The following is a 20,038-nucleotide window of genomic DNA, read 5'->3' as shown; positions in this document are numbered from 1 at the left end:
AATCAGCCTTCTTTATGGTCCAGCTCTCACTTCCATACATCACTACTGGGAAAACCATAGCTTTAACTATGTGGACCTTTGTTGGCAAGGTGGTGTCTCTGCTTTTTAAGATGCTGTCTAGGTTTGTCATCACTTTTCTCCCAAGAAGCAGGCGTCTTTTAATTTCACGGCTGCTGTCACCATCTGCAGTGATCGTGGAGCCCAAGAAAGTAAAATCTCTCACTGCCTCCATTTCTTCCCCTTCTATTTGCCAGGAGGTGATAGCTTATATAAGTGCAATATTAATGGGAACAAATAAATAACAAATCAAATGAAAATGCCCCTAGAAAGAGGAATCTGGGGTGGAGGAAAAACGGAAAGCTCCACTGCTACTGACCCCTAACACCATCATGCCTCACAATTTCCAAAGCTTCTGTTTGACAAGGGAAGATTCAATAAACTTATGGCCAAAAATAAAATTAAAAAAACAGATGTTCAAGTGACTCTTGCTTCCTTTTTTTTTTTTTTTGCCACATGCTATCTTGTCTCTGAAGAAGATTTTTGTGCACCTCTCCACACAGGGGAGATGTACATTTCTTTCCCCCCGCTGCCAGTTGAAACATTTGGCAAAAAGCAGTCGCGCAAGCCATTTTACTCTCTGCCACAGGTTTAAATGTGTGAAAGAACCTTTGGAAATGCTTGAGTCCACGGACTGTGAAGAATCTGAGCTAAAGTCCTTAGTAGAAAAATACCTATGAAGGACAGCAGTGTTGCAAATTGGCTTTTTCATAGAACGGTAGGATTTCAAAGTATTCCACTATTCATACAGTTCGACATGGACCCCCCCCCCCCCAAAACGCTATTTGTGCCAACCACCAGCTCTAATGCTCTTTTTAAAAAATGTACAGGGAGAAGAGATGTAATTTCTGAAGATTCATGTTTCCAACAAAATTCAGCTGTTAACTTAGAAGGATGTTCTGCCTTGAATAATTTTCAATTCAAAGTTCTGCTTAAAACAATTGGTGAGATCTTCATGGGCGAACTGGAGTTTTCACCTGAGTTGCCCCACCTTGCCCAAATTCAGCACTCAGCAGCTATGAAGTGATTCTAACTCATCATAAATCTCACATGAGGGGAAAAAATATGACTACATAAATTTATATATTAGCTCAATTTTCCTTTTTTATTGGACTATAAAGACACACCACATCCAGACCAACTCAAGAGCTGTTTCAGAGACCTGTTGTTAGTTTTGGGACTTGTAGAGTTATATTACTATTGCAAATACATGTCTGAAGCTTTGAATCTGTTGGACTCTTTTCCCTTATTGAAAGGAGGCTATTGTGGCAGTTTCTCAAAAGGGGATAATAATCAGCAGGACTGCATATCTCCCAGTACTATGGTAGGGTGTTGGGGGGGGGCGCGTTATCTTCAATACTCATTGGAAGTAGAAGTGACAGCGTGTTGACATTAAAGCTTCCTTCAGGAATAAACTTTACAAAAGGGGAAATATTATACAGCAAATAAATGCTTCTGCAGAGATGCCAGAATATTGCTCTTGATGCCTCAGAAATGCTATTGCTGAAGTAAAAGAAGCTAAGTAACTGATTCTGGGAACTGTGATCAGGCTATTTGGTTTTATTTTTCAAAGGAGGTTTTATATTGTATCCCCCATTCAAGCTGCCAATCACAACTTTTATTAAACCACAAAAGTGATGTCAGATCAATGGTGGTTTAAGACACATTATGAGTGACAGCCTGATGATGGAGCAATTTCGGAATCCTTTTATTATTAAACATAGACTAATGCTTCTCTCCCTCTCTTTCCACCCCACTCCCAAGAATGCATTTTATTGTTTAGGGTGAATGATACACACGAGTCTAGCTAGGCAAGGCATAAGTTTAACAAAAGTGCTGATGTTCATTTTTATACAGAAAATATAAATACCACAATTAAAAGGAGCAGGTGTAAACTGGGAGATAATACCATAATACTGTTACAGATTGGGGTGCCCGAGTCTATTAGTGAATGAGCAGAAATTAATAAATGGTAAAAAGGTAAAGGGACCCCTGACCATTAGGTCCAGTTGTGGCCGACTCTGGGGTTGCGGCGCTCATCTCACTTTATTGGCCGAGGGAGCCGGCGTACAACTTCCGGGTCATGTGGCCAGCATGACTAAGCCGCTTCTGGCAAACCGAGCAGCCCATGGAAACGCTGTTTACCTTCCTGCCAGAGCAGGACCTATTTATCTACTTGCACTTTGACGTGCTTTTGAACTGCTAGGTTGGCAGGAGCTGGGACCGAGCAACGGGAGCTCACCCCGTAGCGGGGATTCAAACCACCGACCTTCTGATCGGCAAGTCCTAGGCTCTGTGGTTTAACCCACAGCACCACCTGCATCCCTGGTAAATGGTAGCATTCAGCTAATATTCAGCTATATAAATGGTAGTATTCAGCTAATATTTGGATTATTGAATGGAGGATTTCAGGCCAGTGGAAAATGCAGGCTAAGCTTCCTTTCCACGTCAGTGCATCCCCTGGGGTGACAAAATGTGTTGATGACACACAACAAAGAGGAATCCCTGGGCATGGGCAGACAAAGGTTCCTAAGGTGCTGGAGAGGGGACAGGCTATGCTCACAGGGAAAAGGTGCCTCTAAGAATTAGGCATGGGTTAAGAGGCTCTGCTTGGAGGGAGGATCTGCTTGGAGCAGAGATGTGTTTGGAAAAAGAAGGGAAGGCCATGCAGTCAGGACCCTCTTGGCTGCTATCTGGAGAGGAATGGCTGGCTGCCTTAGACTCAAGCTGGCTGATGAGAGAAGTAGGGAGAGACACTCTGAAGATGGCAATGGTGTAAAAACTGCAACTCCTTCTACCTACACTCAGGTTGTATATGTCAGGGGAGGCCAGCTCCCAAGAGATTATGATCTACTCACAGAGTTAAAAACTGGCAGTGATCTACTCCCTTTTGGGAGGTTCAGGTCAAAGTTGTTGAGCTTTTTTTAAAAGAAGGAATGTCTTGTTTTCTGGGGGTTCAGGGCAAACATGTTGAGCTTTTTTTAGGGGAGCCAAAGTTGTGAGCTTCTTTGGGGGGGTGATCTACCAGTGATCTACCACAGACGTCCAGTGATCTACCACTAGATCATGATCTACCTGTTGGACGTGCCTGGTATATGTGAATAAACCAGATATCTTTAAGTCGCTACAGTCTCTGCCATGTCTTGATTCTCCATGAGAAAAACTACCTTGAGTGAGCGCCTGGAATCCCCTGGAATCTTGCGCAGAAATTGGGGGTTGGTGTCCCCCCTTTGTGACAATGCCAATATCCTTCACAAGCTTCTCTTTCATGCAGAAATTAATGAGATATATTAGACAATGCTTAATCAAGAAGGCAGGTCTTCTCATTCCACTTCTTCCCTACTCAACCTCCTGCAAGGCATGAAAGCTGGCCACAAAAGGGGACTGCAATAGTTCCACGTTTTGAGTTCCACTGAACTCCATGATTCTCATGCCTCTTCCAGTCCGGCATTTGTAGTTGCAAAATGACTCCCGGGTCTTATCCCAAGACTTAGAACAAACAGAGCAAAACTGTGGGAGCTGAGAATGTGCTGTCAATCTTTATTTGTGTGTCTTTTGTGATTTTAGTCACTGATGGGTAAGGTCTGCTAGGTAGTTACCTAGCAACTATAATATGCTTCCTACAACCACTTTTCCTTGTACAGCAGCAATCTCAAGAAGAAGAAAGGACCACGTCGCGCCATAAGAAACCTCCAGCTATCTGGGATTTCTTTGGAAAGAAACTATTATGTGGATTTACAAAACTTCCCCTTCCTTTCATTAGTTCCAGTGATGAGACACTCTGCACCAGAGTTGACACTCCATCATTCAACACAGCAACGTGACCTGATTCTAGAGTAGGCAGCACATGATGGGGGAGTCAACCCCTTGCTTTTGTTCCTAGAGGTGAACTTTTCCTACTCGAGTATTAGCTTGTACATCTGACAGCAAACCTCGCACTCAGATTTTGTGGCACAGGTGAAATTTGTCTTTTAGAATTAATTAGGCCGTGAAAACACTTTGCAAGTCTGCATTTTGGATAAACACAAGTCTGTATTGTATCATTAGCCTACCCCGTGTTTGTTAGTACACTCCCAGCCAAATTGCTAGCAAGGAAACCCTGAGGAGGGCAGTTTTGGCTGAAACATATGCTATGCTGATTAACAAAATGGTTTGTCAAAGGAAGTGAATGTATGAATGCCTTTTGATAAAAGTAGTTTGCATATTGCAAGCTTTTAAATTAATCTGGGACAGAATGCAGCAGATACTAATGACGCAGAATAGTTCATTACTTTCTGGCTTGTTTGTTGAAAACAGCTTGTTGAAAGGTAGCCAATGGTCCTTTATAGCACCCTCTTGCAGATTTTTAAAGGACAACATTAGAAGTGTGAGCACAGTGGAAATTTATTGTTCGTGCTTTGTATCTGCCATAAAATGTGATCCTGTTGAGATAATTACAGTCACATTCTTTTCCTCATCTGGCTGGAGTCATATGGATTGCAGTGCCCCGAAAAGACTCTGCTCTGCAAAACAGAGTAGGGCTTTTCTGAATTATATAGAAACTGGCTCAAAGTAATTAATCCCAAACTATTGATAAAGACTACAGCCTGCTGAGAAAATAATCACAGGGAAAGGGTCAGTGAGCTTCTTGCAGATGTATTAACAGAGAATGCATTTTTGCTTAGAAGGTTCTCCCTGTAGGTCGAAATCTCGAAACATTATTCCTGAAGTCCGTAGTTAAAAAGGGGAGGCCCCATAAAATTCCCTGCGATATTTGGTTATTTTAAGATGTTTGGAATTATTCCATGCTGCTTTTTTATTGGTAGCAGCTCTCAGTCTAAGCTCTAGGCTCTAGGCTCATTGGCGTGGAAGGGAAGAACCCCGAGTTTAAGGTGAAAATCAGATTCTCAAAAGGTCTCCTTTGGTATACAGAGGAGTGCAACTGCAGCAACATGAGTGTCTCAATCTAACATATTTATAGAACCTTTCATTGCTATAAATGGTAGAAGACAGCTTTATGACTTAACTGTATGTGGTTCTGTGCTCAGCTAATGCAAATTTCAGGTGTCAGTGAACAACGGCAAGAACAAAGTTCAAGATGGCTACAGAACGCAGCTATTTATTTATTTAGTATAACATCTGTGACCAACACCATCCCCTCTAAATGCAATGTTCAAAATGGCAAAGTATATACAACAAAAGTGAGTTTAGGAGGCTTTTAGAGGTTGATGGGTTAAGTTAGAAGTTATGAAAGGACAATCAAAGAAATATTTAAACATTTCAGTATGGTATGGTATGGTATGGTATGGTATGGTATGGTATGGTGTAGTGTCGTGTAGTGTATTGTAGTGTAGTATAGTGTATCGTAGCGTAGATTAGTATAGAATAAAAGTATTTATTTGTAGAATATGGGCAGATATCTCTTCAAAATCAAGCATTGCTAGGAGTTATTTCTTTTTGTTTTTCAGTGTATTTCTTACCAATTAAAAATTGGGTGTGGCTCAAACGAATTTTTATTTTGAAAGTGTTGCCTGGAGAAAAATGTTTGAGTACCACTGGGTTAAGTCATTTTCATGATGTCAATTACGTAACTGTCGTAAGCATGTGAGTTATCTTTCACTGTAGGTTAATTGAAAAGTAGTGATTTATAGTGGACAGAATTTGTTAAAAGTAATTGTACTATGTGACACTTAGAGCACTTTGTGAAGACTCCATCGAATGCACAGGCAAAGCGACTCACAGGTCTGGACAGCACTACCTTAGAACTGGCTAAGGATACAACAAATTCTCTTCTGTCAACTCTAAGTTCCACCTCAACCATGACACTGGTGCCTCAACCATTGACTTGCCCTGCACAGCTGTAGAGATGCGCAACCCCTGCCCCTGAGAAATGTTCCATTTTCACTTCCCTGAACGTTCACAGAAATTCACCCATGTTGGGATTCGCAAAATTCACATGAGTATTTTTCTTTAGGCAAAATTTGGTGGCGAATCTACCTTTCAGTTCCTGTTAGGCCTAGGTTGATGTGAGATAGAGAGGAGAGAAACATCATTTCAGCAGTAGCACAAATAGTTGGTAGAGCATGATACTCTTAATCATGGGGTGTGGGTATGAGCCGCACACTGGGCAAAAAGATCCTGCCTTGCAAGGATGCTGGGCTAAGTGACCACTGGGATCCCTTCCAACTCTACACTTCTGTAGAATACTGCTGGAGATCTACTCCTGCGAAATACTCTGCACTGCTGTAGTTAAGAGCGACTCTTACAGAGCATGTTGTCAAATGTTAATTAAGCTTTTATCTGCACAGGGTTAGTGGACCAAACTACAGTGGTGCCTCGCAAGACGAAAATAATCCGTTCCGCGAGTCTCTTCATCTTGCGGTTTTTTCGTCTTGCAAAGCAAGCCCATTAGCGGCTTAGCGGATTAGCGCTATTAGCGGCCTTAGCGGATCAGCTGATAAGCGGTTTAGCGGCTTAACGGATCAGCTGATAAACGGCTTAGCGGATCAGCTGATAAGCGGCTTAGCAGATCAGCTGTTAAGCGGCTTAGCAGATCAGCTGTTAAGCGGCTTAGCAGCTTAGGATCAGCTGATCAGCGGCTTAGCGGCTTGGGAAAGGGGGGGGAGAGGAAAAAACCCCGCAGGAACTCGCAAGACATTTTCATCTTACGAAGCAAGCCCATAGGAAATTCGTTTTGCGAAGCACCTCCAAAACGGAAAACCCTTTCGTCTAGCGGGTTTTCCGTCTTGCGAGGCATTCGTCTTGCGGGGCACCACTGTAGAATGAAAATGAAGGAATGAATGAATGAATGAATAGCAGCGGGCGGCAAAGGGAAGAATCTAATAGGTACTTGTGGGGTTTGACCAAACACCCTCTCCTGAAGCTGCTATTTAACCCACAGGGTAGTGGCGCCCGCCCTGTGTAACGCCCTCCCAGCAGATGTCAAAGAAATTAACAACTATCTGATGTTTAGAAGACATCTGAAGGCAGCCCTGCTTAGGGAAGTTTTTAACGACTGATGTTTTAATGTATTTTAATCTTTCGTCGGAAGCCGCACAGAGTGGCTGGGGAAACCCAGCCAAATGGGTGGGGTATAAATAAATTATTATGATTATTATTATTACTACTACTACAGGGGAGTGGCTCCTTTCATCACAAATTTCCTGTCCTTCACTTCTGTGTTCAAGTTACTGGCGAAACCATATTAGCCAATAATCAAAACTATTGTACAAGTTGGCAATTAAAAACACACACCCTGCAACCTTTATGCCAGGCATAGGCAAACTCGGCCCTCCAGATGTTTTGGGACTACAACTCCCATCATCCCTAGCTAACAGGACCAGTGGTCAGGGATGATGGGAGTTGTAGTCCCAACATTTTCTGGAGGGCCGAGTTTGTCTATGCCTGCTCTACGCTTAATAAATTCTCAGCTCTCCAATGTAATATCTGTACAAAAGCTTACTAGCCACTGCAGCATCCCTCAAGTCAATAAACTGAATGTGTGAAGGCGAAACGAGAAGTAGGGGAAATGCTGAAGACCCACTTCTGTTGCCTGTATTTCCTGACTTGAAGCGTTTAAAGGAAATTAAAACTACCACTTCTATCTAAACAAATGGAATGCTTCTTTCACATCTTGAAACGATTTTAATACTTCTAAATAGTAGACCTTTCAATAAAGAATTTGAGGTTAGAATTTAATGCCATCATTAAAATTTACACAGCAGCGTATCCCAGAAAGAATATACAGCATGCAACAAGCACTGCATTTTGAAATGTGCGTGTAATATGTAAAAAAAACTTTTGGTCCGGATTTCTATATATGGACATATAAATATGGAACTCTTTGAAGTGGCCTTCAGAACTCCTTATAACATGCGTTACTAGGATGGTTTAGGATGACTGCTGCATGGCTTACGGTTGCAATGTATTGCAAGATGCAGACTTGCTTGTGATCCGGAACTCACCAAAACCCTAAAAGGTATTTTATATAATAGACTTTTTATTTCTATTCTTTGAATATCATATTGTTGTTTTATTGCTATGGCTGATGCAAATAAAGATTCATTCATCTGGAACTCACAACTCTGGAACTTGTTAACGAACGAACTGACAACGCATGTACGAAAGACTCGAAAAGACAAGAAAATCACTACGTTTATGACTGACACACACACACACACACACAAATATCACATAAAGAAAAAAATACATTTTTGTTTTTAGTTAAAAGAAATCTTCATCTGTAAACATAAATATTCTGAATCAAATCTTATAGGCTGGAAAGAGGCAAAATAAAGGCAGAAAATTGTCTTAGCACTGATGTTTATTGTTTTCTGCTGTTGTCTTACCGATTATTGTTTTTTATGACCTACTTAAACAATTTATGGGTGGTGTGTGTGTGTTTGTGTGTGTCTATAACATACTTTTTACTTCATGACTGTATCATATTTTGAATGGAGGTACATGGTGTTCTAAATTCATGACACAACCTAGGCCTCACAGTAAGAATGAAATTGTAACATAAGCTAAGATAATGTGAGAGGGAGTTCTGTAACTGGTTACACTGGAAATGTCATTTCTGGTTATTATACTTACTAATTCTTGACTGAAAAACTCTAATCCAAAGCATGACTTAGCGTGAACAAGTAAGAATTTGGATTCCCAAAGCAAATATAGTAGCTGGAATGTTCCTCTCTTGGTGTTTTTTTGCTATGGTACTATCCAGGTTTAGTTTAGTGTTATGTCCAAACCCAATTTTATGGTTTGACTCCCCCAAACCATGAGTGGTAAACCAAAAACATACTTTGTTCACAACCTATGGTTTGTCTGGGATGAGACAAATCATGAACCTGGATTTGAATGTAAATTAAACTATGGCTTAGTCCTAGGTAGCGTCACAGCAGCAGAACTGGACGGGGAGGAACGATTTTCACTCAGGGAATCCACACGGTTGCATTACTTGTCAACTGGATACTTCTACATTAGAAGAATTATTATTAACCAAATACTGAAAAATTCCCAAGCATCATAAAGATTTCTGCTTGTTTTTGCCTGGGGGAGGAATAGCAGTGTCTGCAAATGATTTTAGACAAGAAAATTATAGGGAGGGGAGATGTTTTCTTTTCTAAAAAAGAAACATATTGGGTTCAGCTAGTTTTTTAATTTTATTATTAAAATGGACGTTCCTATGAATTGCTCTCCAATGTTACATCAAGTAGAAATTTTACTTTGTTCTCTTCATTTGACGTCATACTGCAATTAGAAATTTATTTTTTAAAATGCTATAGAAAGATACAAGTTTTTTAGCTATGGAAATGTTCTAGTATTAAATATAAACATATTGATTAACTGGAAAACGACCTTGAGATTGTAGAAAGTAGTAAAAAAGAGAGAGAGAATTTGAAGCATATTATTTAAGCTTACCGTTCCTGTTGTGCCCAAAGAAAGGTGATTCATCTGTTGTGCCAGGGGGCCCATCATACTTGCTGGTTGCATGGACATTGCGTGGTCCATTGTTGGCGTTAACACAGCACCCTACAAACACACATAGGTTCTATCACAATGTTTACTTCAATTTCATATTTAACGACCCAAAACAAAATTCACCACATAAAACACATCTGATTCACACAAATGACTAGAGACAGGGTGAGGGGTAAGAGAGGGAACCCACCAGATTTTGGAGTACCACTAAAGAGCAGCAAATTGTCACATATTCAGTTTATTATTATTTTAACCAATATGGGGAGCACTTGGCTTTTCTGCCAAAATCTTTCATCGAAGGGTTTCTTTTTAATCAACCTGAGTTACCGTCACAACTAAAGCCAGAAAGCAAAATGAGAGAGCAACATTACTGTTGCTTCAGGAATGATTGTTGTTGTTGTTAAATTGAATTTGTATACCGCCCTATTCCCGCAGGTCTCAGGGAGGTCCACAAGCTAAAATCACAATATAAGAAACACAAAATACATAATCAAAACAAAAACAAACAACTCAATAACCCCCTCCAACACATTTATTTATTTATACACTGCTATTTCATAAAATACATCAAAGATGTTTACAACAAAAATACATAAAACATTGACGCCACTGCAAGCCTATTATATCCCAGTTCCTGAATTATATGCCAGCTCCTAATACATGCCATATTTGGCTTCCTACTCTTTACAAAGAAATAAGCATAGGTGTGTAAACACCAGAGGAAACCAAATGCTCCTTACCTAATCTTTAGAATAGCCTACGTAAAACAATCTCATTCAATACTATTCTCCACAAATGCCCCTCTTTCTTTTCATATAAAAACTCAGTGGTACAACTTAGCAAGGCAATTAGTATATTTTTCCAGGTGCAAGAATGTATCCTCATGAATGGCATTTTTCGGTTTCTTGAAGGATCCCACATTGTTACAAATTATTAAAATACACAGAGCACGTGTAGGACTCATGTAAAGACATGTACACGTGCAGTTAGACTGTTCACATTAATTCTTGAATAGATAGCTTTCCCTGCTTTTCAAACTCTGGATAAGTGCAACGCCCTGTATGCTGCACAGGATCTGACCACAGTCTATAACAGCCTTGGCCCAGTATACCTGAAGGAGCGTCTCCACCCACATCGTTCAGCCTGGACACTGAGATCCAGCTCAGAGGGCCTTTGGCAGTTCCCTCACTGCGAGACATGAAGCTACAGGGAACCAGGCAGAGGGCCTTCTTGGTAGTGGCGCTCGCCCTGTGGAACACCCTCCCATCAGATGTCAAGGAAATAAAGAACTACCTTAATCCACAGAGCCTAGGGCTTGCCGATCAGAAGGTTGATGGTTCGAATCCCCACAACGGGGTGAACTCCCATTGCTCTGTCCCTGTTCCTGCCAACCTAACAGTTCGAAAGCACGTCAAAGTGCAAGTAGATAAAAAGTACCGCTCTGGCAGGAAGGGAAGCGGCGTTTCTGTGCGCTGCTCTGGTTCGCCAGAAGTGGCTTAGTCATGCTGGCCACATGACCCGGCTCCCTCAGCCAATAAAGCGAGATGAGTGCCGCAACCCCAGAGTTGTCCGTGACTGGACCTAATGGTCAGGGATCCCTTTACCTTTACCTTTACTCTTAGAAAACATCTGAAAACAGCCCTGTTTAGGGAAGTTTTAAATGTTTGATGTTTTATTGTGTTTTTAATATCCTGTTGGAAGCTGCCCTGAATGGCTGGGGAAACCCAACCAGGTGGGTGGGGTATAAATAATAAATTATTATTATTATAAAAGAATGTGCACAAGGTGTTACATTGCATAAAGATAGGGAGAGAGAGGTGATAGCTATGGGATGATGAACAAGAGGAATAACTGGTTGTGTTAGGCAGAGCACACATAATAAGCCTATGGCAGGAAAGAGGGAAAATTTCTTACCCATCTACAAAACTTGCTATGCTAGAATGAATTCCTAGAATGAATTCCTCCACCTGCGCTCATCCGTTAGACATCAGTTCTATACAAAAAAGAGAGGGGGAATGGCCACGCAGACCATCCTACTGTTCTTCAAAGATACCGCAGAGCTCTGCATCTTGTTAGAGTTAAGAGCCTCAATTAATACACAAATCTGCTTTGCCAACAGAAGAAGAAGAAACCCACAGATGAGATCTAGAGGTGAGTGACATGGGCTTGTTTATTTTCCTCAAGAGACTGAGAACATAATATTCCTGGCTGGCTAAAGGCTCTTTGAAGACATGAAAGTCACGCATGTGGTAGGCATTCACCTTTCTGCCAACTCCATTACAATAACGTCAAACACCAAGGGACTGACTGATGTTCAGAACAGCATCACTACTACAACCTATCGCAGCACCTGTGATTTACAGGCAGACATGCTATTCTCGACACAAGACACTGAGGTAGATCGCTTGGGGGGGGAAAGCTGGCTGGCTGGCAGGGGGGCAATGTCTGCAATATGTTAAGCCTCTGAAGTCTGAATGGCTCACGGCACACCATTTTGCAAGTGTCACCAGGCTTATTAAGGTGAATGTTACCCATTTCCTGCCAAGATAAGAGCACATTAACTGTTTGATGCAAAGCTCTCTGTATGAACCCCGTTCCCTCCAAGTCTGAGGTCTGCTAAATAACTGCTGCTTCAGGGACTGTATTATGTGGACACAGTGATATTTTTCTAGAAAAAGAGGTGCCAGAACTGACCATGAATAATGTTGTTCTCTGATAATGGCAAGGGCACCCACTTGAGAGGTGCCAGAACTGAGTTGTGGTGGGTTCTGGCTGGAAAAAAAACCTGTGTGGATGACAGATTGATCCTCACAAGAATGAGGGTTCAGAGTAGTGGGTCCTCCATATGCTGTCCATTTTCACAAACCCTCATTTCATTTCCAAAACAGGTGATTATCACGCCATTATTCTATTCTGCTTTTCGAAGTTAGTCCCTGATAGATTATTTTCTGCAGCTCTTGTTACTTTAATTAATGGTTTGTCTTATTTACAATTATATTAATTCCTATGTGTGGTTGTTAGATAGTATTGATCTCCCTGGCAGCAGTTTTTGAAACGCAACCCAGAAATACAGAAAGAATGCTCTTTTCTTTGGAATGTCATCTCTACAAACAATATTTTTTTTAAACACTGCGTCCTGTTCTGATTTGATTATTATGAACTTTTCGGTGATCTTCTGAATGAAGATCCTTTCACCACGAACGATAACCCTGTTGCTTATTCTTCTTTCAAACAAATGATTTCCAGGGTTTGAGGCAATACCATGCAATATCCTTTATCTAAAGGAGACTGTAATTTTCTTGGACGTTCAACGTAGCCTGAGAATACAAACCATCTTCAGAATTGAGAGCTTGCAATTGTCTTGGAATATGTGTTGCTCAGACTCAGCTCTCCTGCATTAGTTATCAAAATGATTCAGAAAGATGGGAAATGAGAGTAATCTGGAGGCACTCTTCATACATTGTGCCCTAAGGCCAAGATAAATTTGTTTGTTGAATTTTTTTACACACACACACACAGAGAGAGAGAGAGAGAGAGAGAACAGTTTCTTCTCCTGCCTCTCATAATCACCTATCAAAAAGCATCACTGACAGATAACCTCACTGCCAGCGGCAGCTGCTGCCCTTTGGCACTGGTGGGGTTAGAGGGCAGGTTGGCTAACAGCAGGAAGAGCCAGGGGTCACAACAGGTGGAGCTAATGGTAGACAGATCCAGCTAATTCTGGTGCTCTTCCTATTACCCTCTTCCCTTGCACAGACACAAAGGACCCCTCTTTTTGCAGAAAAAGAAGGAAACAAAGATATACACATGCAAATACACACAAACACCAGTTCCATATCATATCGTATGCAGATGATCAATTTATGGCCTGTAGCCATAAGAAATATTTGACTGTCAGAGGTGGCTACAGCAATTAATTTCCGAAGTCCCCATGGAAAGCAAGAGGGGGAAAGTGTGTGTGTGTGTATAGATGCGCAGGAGAAGAGAGTGGAAACCCGATTCGATTGTGTAAATTAAGGACACAGCTCATCAAGGGCAGGCAAGAAAGGGCCGTCTTAAGCATATCCGGTGCTGTGGTACAAAGATCCTTCTGGCACCCACCTCCGGCAACTCCAAAACAAGGGAGGGGCGGTGGAAAATGTCCTCTGCCTCCCCCACCGCCCCGATCCCTGGCATGGTGGCGGTGATCAAGCAAGAAAATGTGCTGGTGGACATCTCTCCGGCATTGGGGCGCCCGGGAAGGCTGAGCACTGCCTTTTGCCAGGAAGAAAGAGGACAATGACCGGGAGCAGGGCCGTCTTTAGCAGATGCAGAGGCTCGGGAGGGAAGCTGCACGCCCGCCAGCCATATAGTTGGCGGGGCACAGCTCGCGGGCATGCAGGGAAAGGAGAGGCTGCCAGCAAAGCCCCACAGCTCCCCCACTCGCTAGGGCGTCCCTGAGAGGCTGGCGCCCTGGCGCAACGAACCACTAAGACCAATGGGAAAGACGGCTCTAGGCAAGAGCAACTTTTGCTGGTTAACTAGTGCAAATCCAAGCCACTGATCAGGTGGTACATCAGAAATAACGATCCCTTATATCGCGATATACTGCCACCATTCTTTTAGTGCCACTAACAACATCCTCTTATAAGTACTGTCATGATACCAAAGTCCAGAAGCTACAACCTGCAGAACAGTGCTAGCAGCCATCTTCCTTCTGATCACAGTTCTCTGGATACCACCCACACAAAAAATATATTTACTTGGGCAATTCATATACTGCTCAATTAACAATCGTTTCTAAGCAGCGTACAAGAAACTCAGCACAATGCAAATAAATATCAGTTAAAGTTATAAAATCATAATCCTATTAAAATGTCTGCTGGAAAATAATAGTAATAAAGGATTCAGAAGGTGCTAAAAGTTCAACAGGGAGGGGAACAGTTTGACCTGGGGTAGCTCAGTTGGTAGAGCATGAGACCCTTAACCTCAGAGTCGTGGGTTCAAGCCCCATGGGGGGGCAAAAATATTACTGCATTGCAGGGGGTTGGACTAGATAACCCCCGGGGTCCCTTCCAACTCTACAATTCTATGACCTCAACTGGAATGAGGTTCCATAAAATTGAGCCGACAGGGCAACACACGGCTCCTGGTGGATATAAGCTGAGTATCGGAGCCATGGGGGGGCCACTAGCAGTTACCTGAGGTTGAGGTTAAGCAGCATATATAAATCCAGGGAATATTTGAAGGTTGTTCTCAATCATTGTTTTTGCTTTATTTTTAGCCCTTTACAAAATAAAAGAACTGAGTTGGTGTAACTTTATGTTTCATTAACAATCCACTCTTAATGTTAACAAAATTAAAACTGTGTGCAGCAAGGGGAACTGGATATTGACTCTTAGCTATTAAAAGCTCTTTGTGATGAGCAAGCCTGCCACCCTAATTCAGTTCATAACTGGGTATGGCAAACTGAGTTCTTCCCTTCTCCCTACTGCTCCTGAAAAAGATATAGCTCGATCAACTGGAAGTCCCTGTATAACTGCCCAAATCCCCTGCCACCATCCACGAACCCTCAGTATTCCTGGAAAACTACCGTATTTTTCGCCCTATAGGACGCACTTTTCCCCCTCCAAAAATGAAGGGGAAATGTGTGTGCGTCCTATGGGGCGAATGCAGGCTTTCGCTGAAGCCTGGAGAGTGAGAGGGGTCGGTGCGCACCGACCCCTCTCGTTCTCCAGGCTTCGCACACCTCTCCGCAAGCAGCGGGAGCCCAGCGCTGGGCTCCCGCTGCTTGCAGAGAGTTGCCCGCACGCTGAAGCCTGCGCATGCTGAGCTCAGCGCGTCCAGGCTTCGCGGACCTCTCCGCACGCAGTGGGAGCCCATCGCTGGGCTCCCGCCACTTGCGGAGAGTTGCCTGCATGCTGAAGCCTGCGTGCGCTGAGCTCAGCGCGTCCAGGCTTCGCGGACCTCTCCGCAAGCAGCGGGAGCCAGCGCTGGGCTCCCACGGCTTGCAGAGAGCTGCCTGTTTGGGGGCTGGGGTCGGAGGAAGCTCGGGCCTGGGGGGGGATATTTTTTTCCCTTTATTTCCCCCCCAAAAAACTAGGTGCACCTTATGGGACGGTGCGTCCTATAGGGCAAAAAATACGGTATGTTTCTCAGAACTAAGAGTGTTTAGGTTGTTTGTTGAAAAGGAAAAAAGAAAAGGAAAAAAAGTTCTAACTCTTAATTTAATTCCTTTGTACCGAATACAAGCATATTGAGTCAAAAACCTCCCAAATCCAGAGTATAATTCTTGCCTTCAAATATCCCATACACATTATATACTGTGCTGAAAATACGGTGCTAATATTTTCATATTAAAATGAAAAGTCATTCCATGCAAGCAAATTCATATATTTTTTCCTATTTCTGCCCCGAAGAATTTTTCTCCAAAAAGTTGTTGAAAATATCTTCATACTTTGCTGCTGGGCATGTGCAATCTGATCCATAATTATGCACATGATAAATGCAGCAAGACTAATCACTCTTTCAGAAGATAAATGTCTTCAATTACATGATAAAGTTTCACAGCTACCAAAATGTTTGCCAGAGTATGGGAATATAGCCTAATAATTATCACACTTAGTGCATCCTGATGTAAAGAAGTTGGACTTCTCCTATAAGGTTGTTTCCTACCGTTAGTTGGAGGTGACTTTGCCCCACCCTGACACTTCATGGTATCTGCTCCTCTCCATGTGGACCGTTTTGAACCAGCAGCATCAGTAGGATTACTGTATGGTACCACTGAGGTGCTGGGCCACTTGGAAATGTGGGGACGCGGTTTGGCTTTTGCCTGTGCCTTCCCGCAGAGGTCCATGAATAACCATAGTTTAGAGGTCCCTATGAAAGTCAGACTATCCTCCACCAGGGCCAGGGCCTTTTCAGTGATGGCTCCGACCTGGTGGAATGCACTGTCCCATGAGACTAGGGCCCTTCAGGATTTAACCTCCTTCCATCGGGCCTGGCCTTTAATTTGAATTCAAGCTGATCTTTTATTTCCCTTCTCTTCCCTCCCCCGCCCCTTTTATGAAGATCACCCACTCTGAGACCCCACAGCTAATTCTCCTCTGACCTCCTTGCTGGCCCAAGTAGGACCAATTCAGCCAGCTAGCCCTGGGGATTATCTAATTGTGTTTTTTTTATTGTTATTCATGTTTTTATACTGTATTTTATGCTGTTTTTATAATTAAGTGTTTAAATTTGTTGTTAGCCGCCCTGAGCCCGGTTTTTGAACTGGGAAGGGTGGGGTATAAATAAAAAAATTTTTTATTTTTATTATTCCCCATGTTTCTCGGCTGGTGTTAAATTCTTTGAGGATCCCCATATCAAGGCATGGCGTCGTGGTGTGTTTGGCACTTGCCTTTTCCCACCTTGCTCTTCTTGTCTTCAGAGACATGTTACACCTAGAATTCTAGTTTTTAAACGTGCATTAAACATCAGGCTCACTGGGGGAACATGCAATGTAGCAGCTTTATGGTCCTTCAGGTTCGAAGGTGGGACTTTTTGCCTTCCCCACTTTGCCTGGCGTTCATATTAGGCTCTTTAGGAGTACATGGCGTAGAGGTTTCTAAGCCCTCTAACGGGCTTTGCACCTTGGCTTCCCTCTTCATTCAAGTTAATGTTATAAGAATTCTAAGGTCTCAAATATAAATTAAATGTTCATAAATGCACAAGGCAAACACATACATAAGTGGTATATAAACCACGTGTCTGAAATAGTACAGGAGAGCAATCCTGAAGCCATTTTGACTCTCCCAAATTGACCTCAAATATTTCTCTGCAAGGAGGAAGGAAATGGGAAAGCCTCTCCATTGTCTTTTGCTTATAAATCCTGTCTTAAGGGCATATTTGTGTATGAATAGGGTGAGCCTGTGACCTGGATTCAGGAACTAAAGGATTAACCATCACCAAAGAATGGCCAGGCTGAAATCAATGACCATTATCAGGTATCCTGGTAGATAGGATTTCTGCTGTAGACCGCCTCCTTCTGTGATGTATGTATGATGTTTTAGGGGGGTGGTCTTGGGCTACAGGGTGGCCAATTTCAAAGTCTATATAAGGGCTTGTGAACCATTGTTCAGGGTTCTCTCCTCTGTCCTGCGTGTGGTGAGTGGGGACCCTGTTGCAACACTTTAATAAAGATCAGGCTTCCTAGCTGCTCTGCTTCTCAATATACTCTGGTTGGCCCCTGTTATTTCTCCTACCAACAGGGAATTTACAGTGGTGCCTCACAAGACGAAAAGAATCCGTTCTGTGATTCTCTTCGTCTAGCGGTTTTTTCGTCTTGCGAAGCAAGCCCATTGAAGGATTAGCGGATTAGCGCTATTAGCGGCTTTTAGTGGCTTATCTGCTGATCGGATCAGCTGATAAGCGGCTTAGCGGCTTAGAAAAAGGGGGGGAGGGGAAAAAACCAGCAGGAACTCGCAAGACATTGTCATCTTGCGAAGCAAGCCCATAGGAAATTCGTTTTGCGAAGCACCTCCAAAACGGAAAACTCTTTCGTCTAGCGAGTTTTCCGTCTTGCGAGGCATTCGTCTTGCGGGGCACCACTGTACTTAAGGACCCTATACGGGTTCTTGGATACCCCATAAGGGAAAAGGAGCAGTTTTTTCTTATAACAATGTGAAGGCTCCACACTGTGGACCTGGTGCGACCTTTAGAGACTGTTGGAATGCTGTTCATCTCCATTTCTTGCAACTTCCCTGCTTTCCTAAGAGATACTTTGTCAGCTAGAAAGCACGTCATCCATCACACCCTCATCTGCTTAGTGAAGCTGCAAAATGGTTGATTTTTCTGGACGTTATAGACCCATGTCTTACCATGTCTTACCAACCAGTGGATTTTATAGTACTACCAAGTACACCAGTAACTTCCGCAGAAAAACTACTATAGTATCCAGTACGAAGTTACCAGAACAGATGTACTCTGCAAACAAAAGTGCTGCCTAACTCACACAACTAAGAGATAATTTCCCAGCTCATACACTGGGGGTAGGAAACTCTTGGACCCCAGGGAGGTTCCTCATTTAGCCAATGGAGAAAATGGAATGTAAAGCTTGAGTGGAGTTAAAAAATACGTGTCTCTGTTGCCACGGGAAATATCTGTGTGTGTGATTGTGTCTCTGTGTTAAGATTGTGTTGCTTTTTGTGGATCTAGCCTCACCTGCTACTGGAATGCAGCCCCAAAAACATTTCACTTGGGTAATGAGACCTTCATCCCCCAAAAGGTACCCTAGGATCTCCCATCATGTTCTCCAGGTGTCTTTCATGTGTCTTGTATCTATGCCTCAGCTCATACGGGCAAAGTCAGTGGATAAGAGTCCATGTTGCTAGCCTTTGTACTCTGCTCAGCACCATCCATGTGAAATCTTATTTGCCAAGCAGAGAAACTTATCGTATGATCTCAGTATTTATTTTGATATCGGTCCTGTTAAGTAGGTCATTTTATGAGATGAGATGGGAACATTCCAGCTGCAGAACCCGTATATGCAAATATAGATATGCAGAATGACTTAGGCTGCTAGCGCAATTGCTGTTCTTGATTAACGAAGATCTGGTTGCTGGTTTGAATCCCTGAAAAGTTGGGATCAGAAGGTGGCTTGCGTTGATGGGGAGGAGGAGAGGAGGATTATTTGCACTATGGTCCCGCTGACTGTGCTCATTAATTAGGACTACCCAAAATGAAGGGTGTTTGTTTATGTAAAAGACTGCTTAACTGCTGAGCAGTGGTCCCTGCAGAGCTCACCTGCTGTGTTGCTGACTGTATAAGCTTCATCCCCTGATTTCAAAGGAATGTAAATTTAAGAAAGCAATAGATCCATATGCAAAATAGTTAGCCATTGTTGCTTTCACTCGCACAGTTAATTGAATACATCAAATGAAAGTCGTTCCCTGCTTAATTTGACCCCCTCGGAAAACAATCAGATACCCCTCCTATCCAGCTACAGCTGTTCATAGGACAGATTATGTTAATGTTATTTTGACCTAGATCAAAAAAGAAAGCACCAACATTTTCAAAAGTTTGACGGATTACTTGAAGCTCCTGCCAACCAGAGGTCCCATTCCTGGTCTTAGCTCCTAACTGGCCAAGAGGTTCAAACGTTTTCTGCGCTGGCTCTCTGTTGATGGAATGTTCTCCCCAGGGAGCTTCAGCTGGTGCCTTCATTATACACCTTTAGGTGACAGGCAAAAAGTTTCTCTTTAACCAGACCTTTGGCTGATTGACATCCAATGTCCTTTTAAAATGTGTTGGAGAGGAAGGAGGAATTATTGGGTTGTTCTTGCTCTTAGTTTTATTATGTATTTTCTGCTTTTATATTGTGATTTTATTTTGTGAACTGCCCTGAGATGTGCAGGTATAGGATGGTATACAAATGTAAATACAGTGGTGCCCCGCAAGACGAATGCCTCGCAAGACGAAAAACTCGCTAGACGAAAGGGTTTTTCGGTTTTGCGTTGCTTCGCTAGACGAATTTCCCTATGGGCTTGCTTCGCAAAACGAA

At 42.7% G+C, this 20,038-nt stretch overlaps 1 protein-coding gene and 1 long non-coding RNA gene across 10 annotated transcripts in view; one reads left to right on the top strand and one right to left on the bottom strand.

Moving 5' to 3' along the window:
• RBMS3 (RNA binding motif single stranded interacting protein 3) overlaps window positions 1-20,038 on the bottom strand; it is a gene marked incomplete at its 3' end in the record, with an annotated part of 736,799 nt that overhangs the window by 28,777 nt on the left and 687,984 nt on the right. For 8 of the 9 annotated variants that reach the window (XM_083468278.1, XM_083468277.1, XM_083468280.1 and 5 more), the window contains one exon: window positions 9,460-9,570. In XM_083468278.1, the coding sequence (XP_083324404.1) occupies window positions 9,460-9,570 (111 nt within the window). Of the gene's footprint in view, window positions 1-4,481; window positions 4,560-9,459; window positions 9,571-20,038 lie in introns of those variants that run through there. The other variant, XM_083468279.1, reaches the window with a different exon arrangement.
• The window catches only part of LOC310690078, a 452,048-nt gene that overhangs the window by 156,916 nt on the left and 275,094 nt on the right, over window positions 1-20,038 (top strand). The window lies entirely within an intron of this gene.

This window comes from Podarcis liolepis, assembly GCF_965112155.1.
Source record: "Podarcis liolepis genome assembly, chromosome: 12".
Taxonomy (NCBI): Eukaryota; Metazoa; Chordata; class Lepidosauria; order Squamata; family Lacertidae; genus Podarcis; species Podarcis liolepis.
This window is presented reverse-complemented; position numbering and strand designations above follow the sequence as displayed.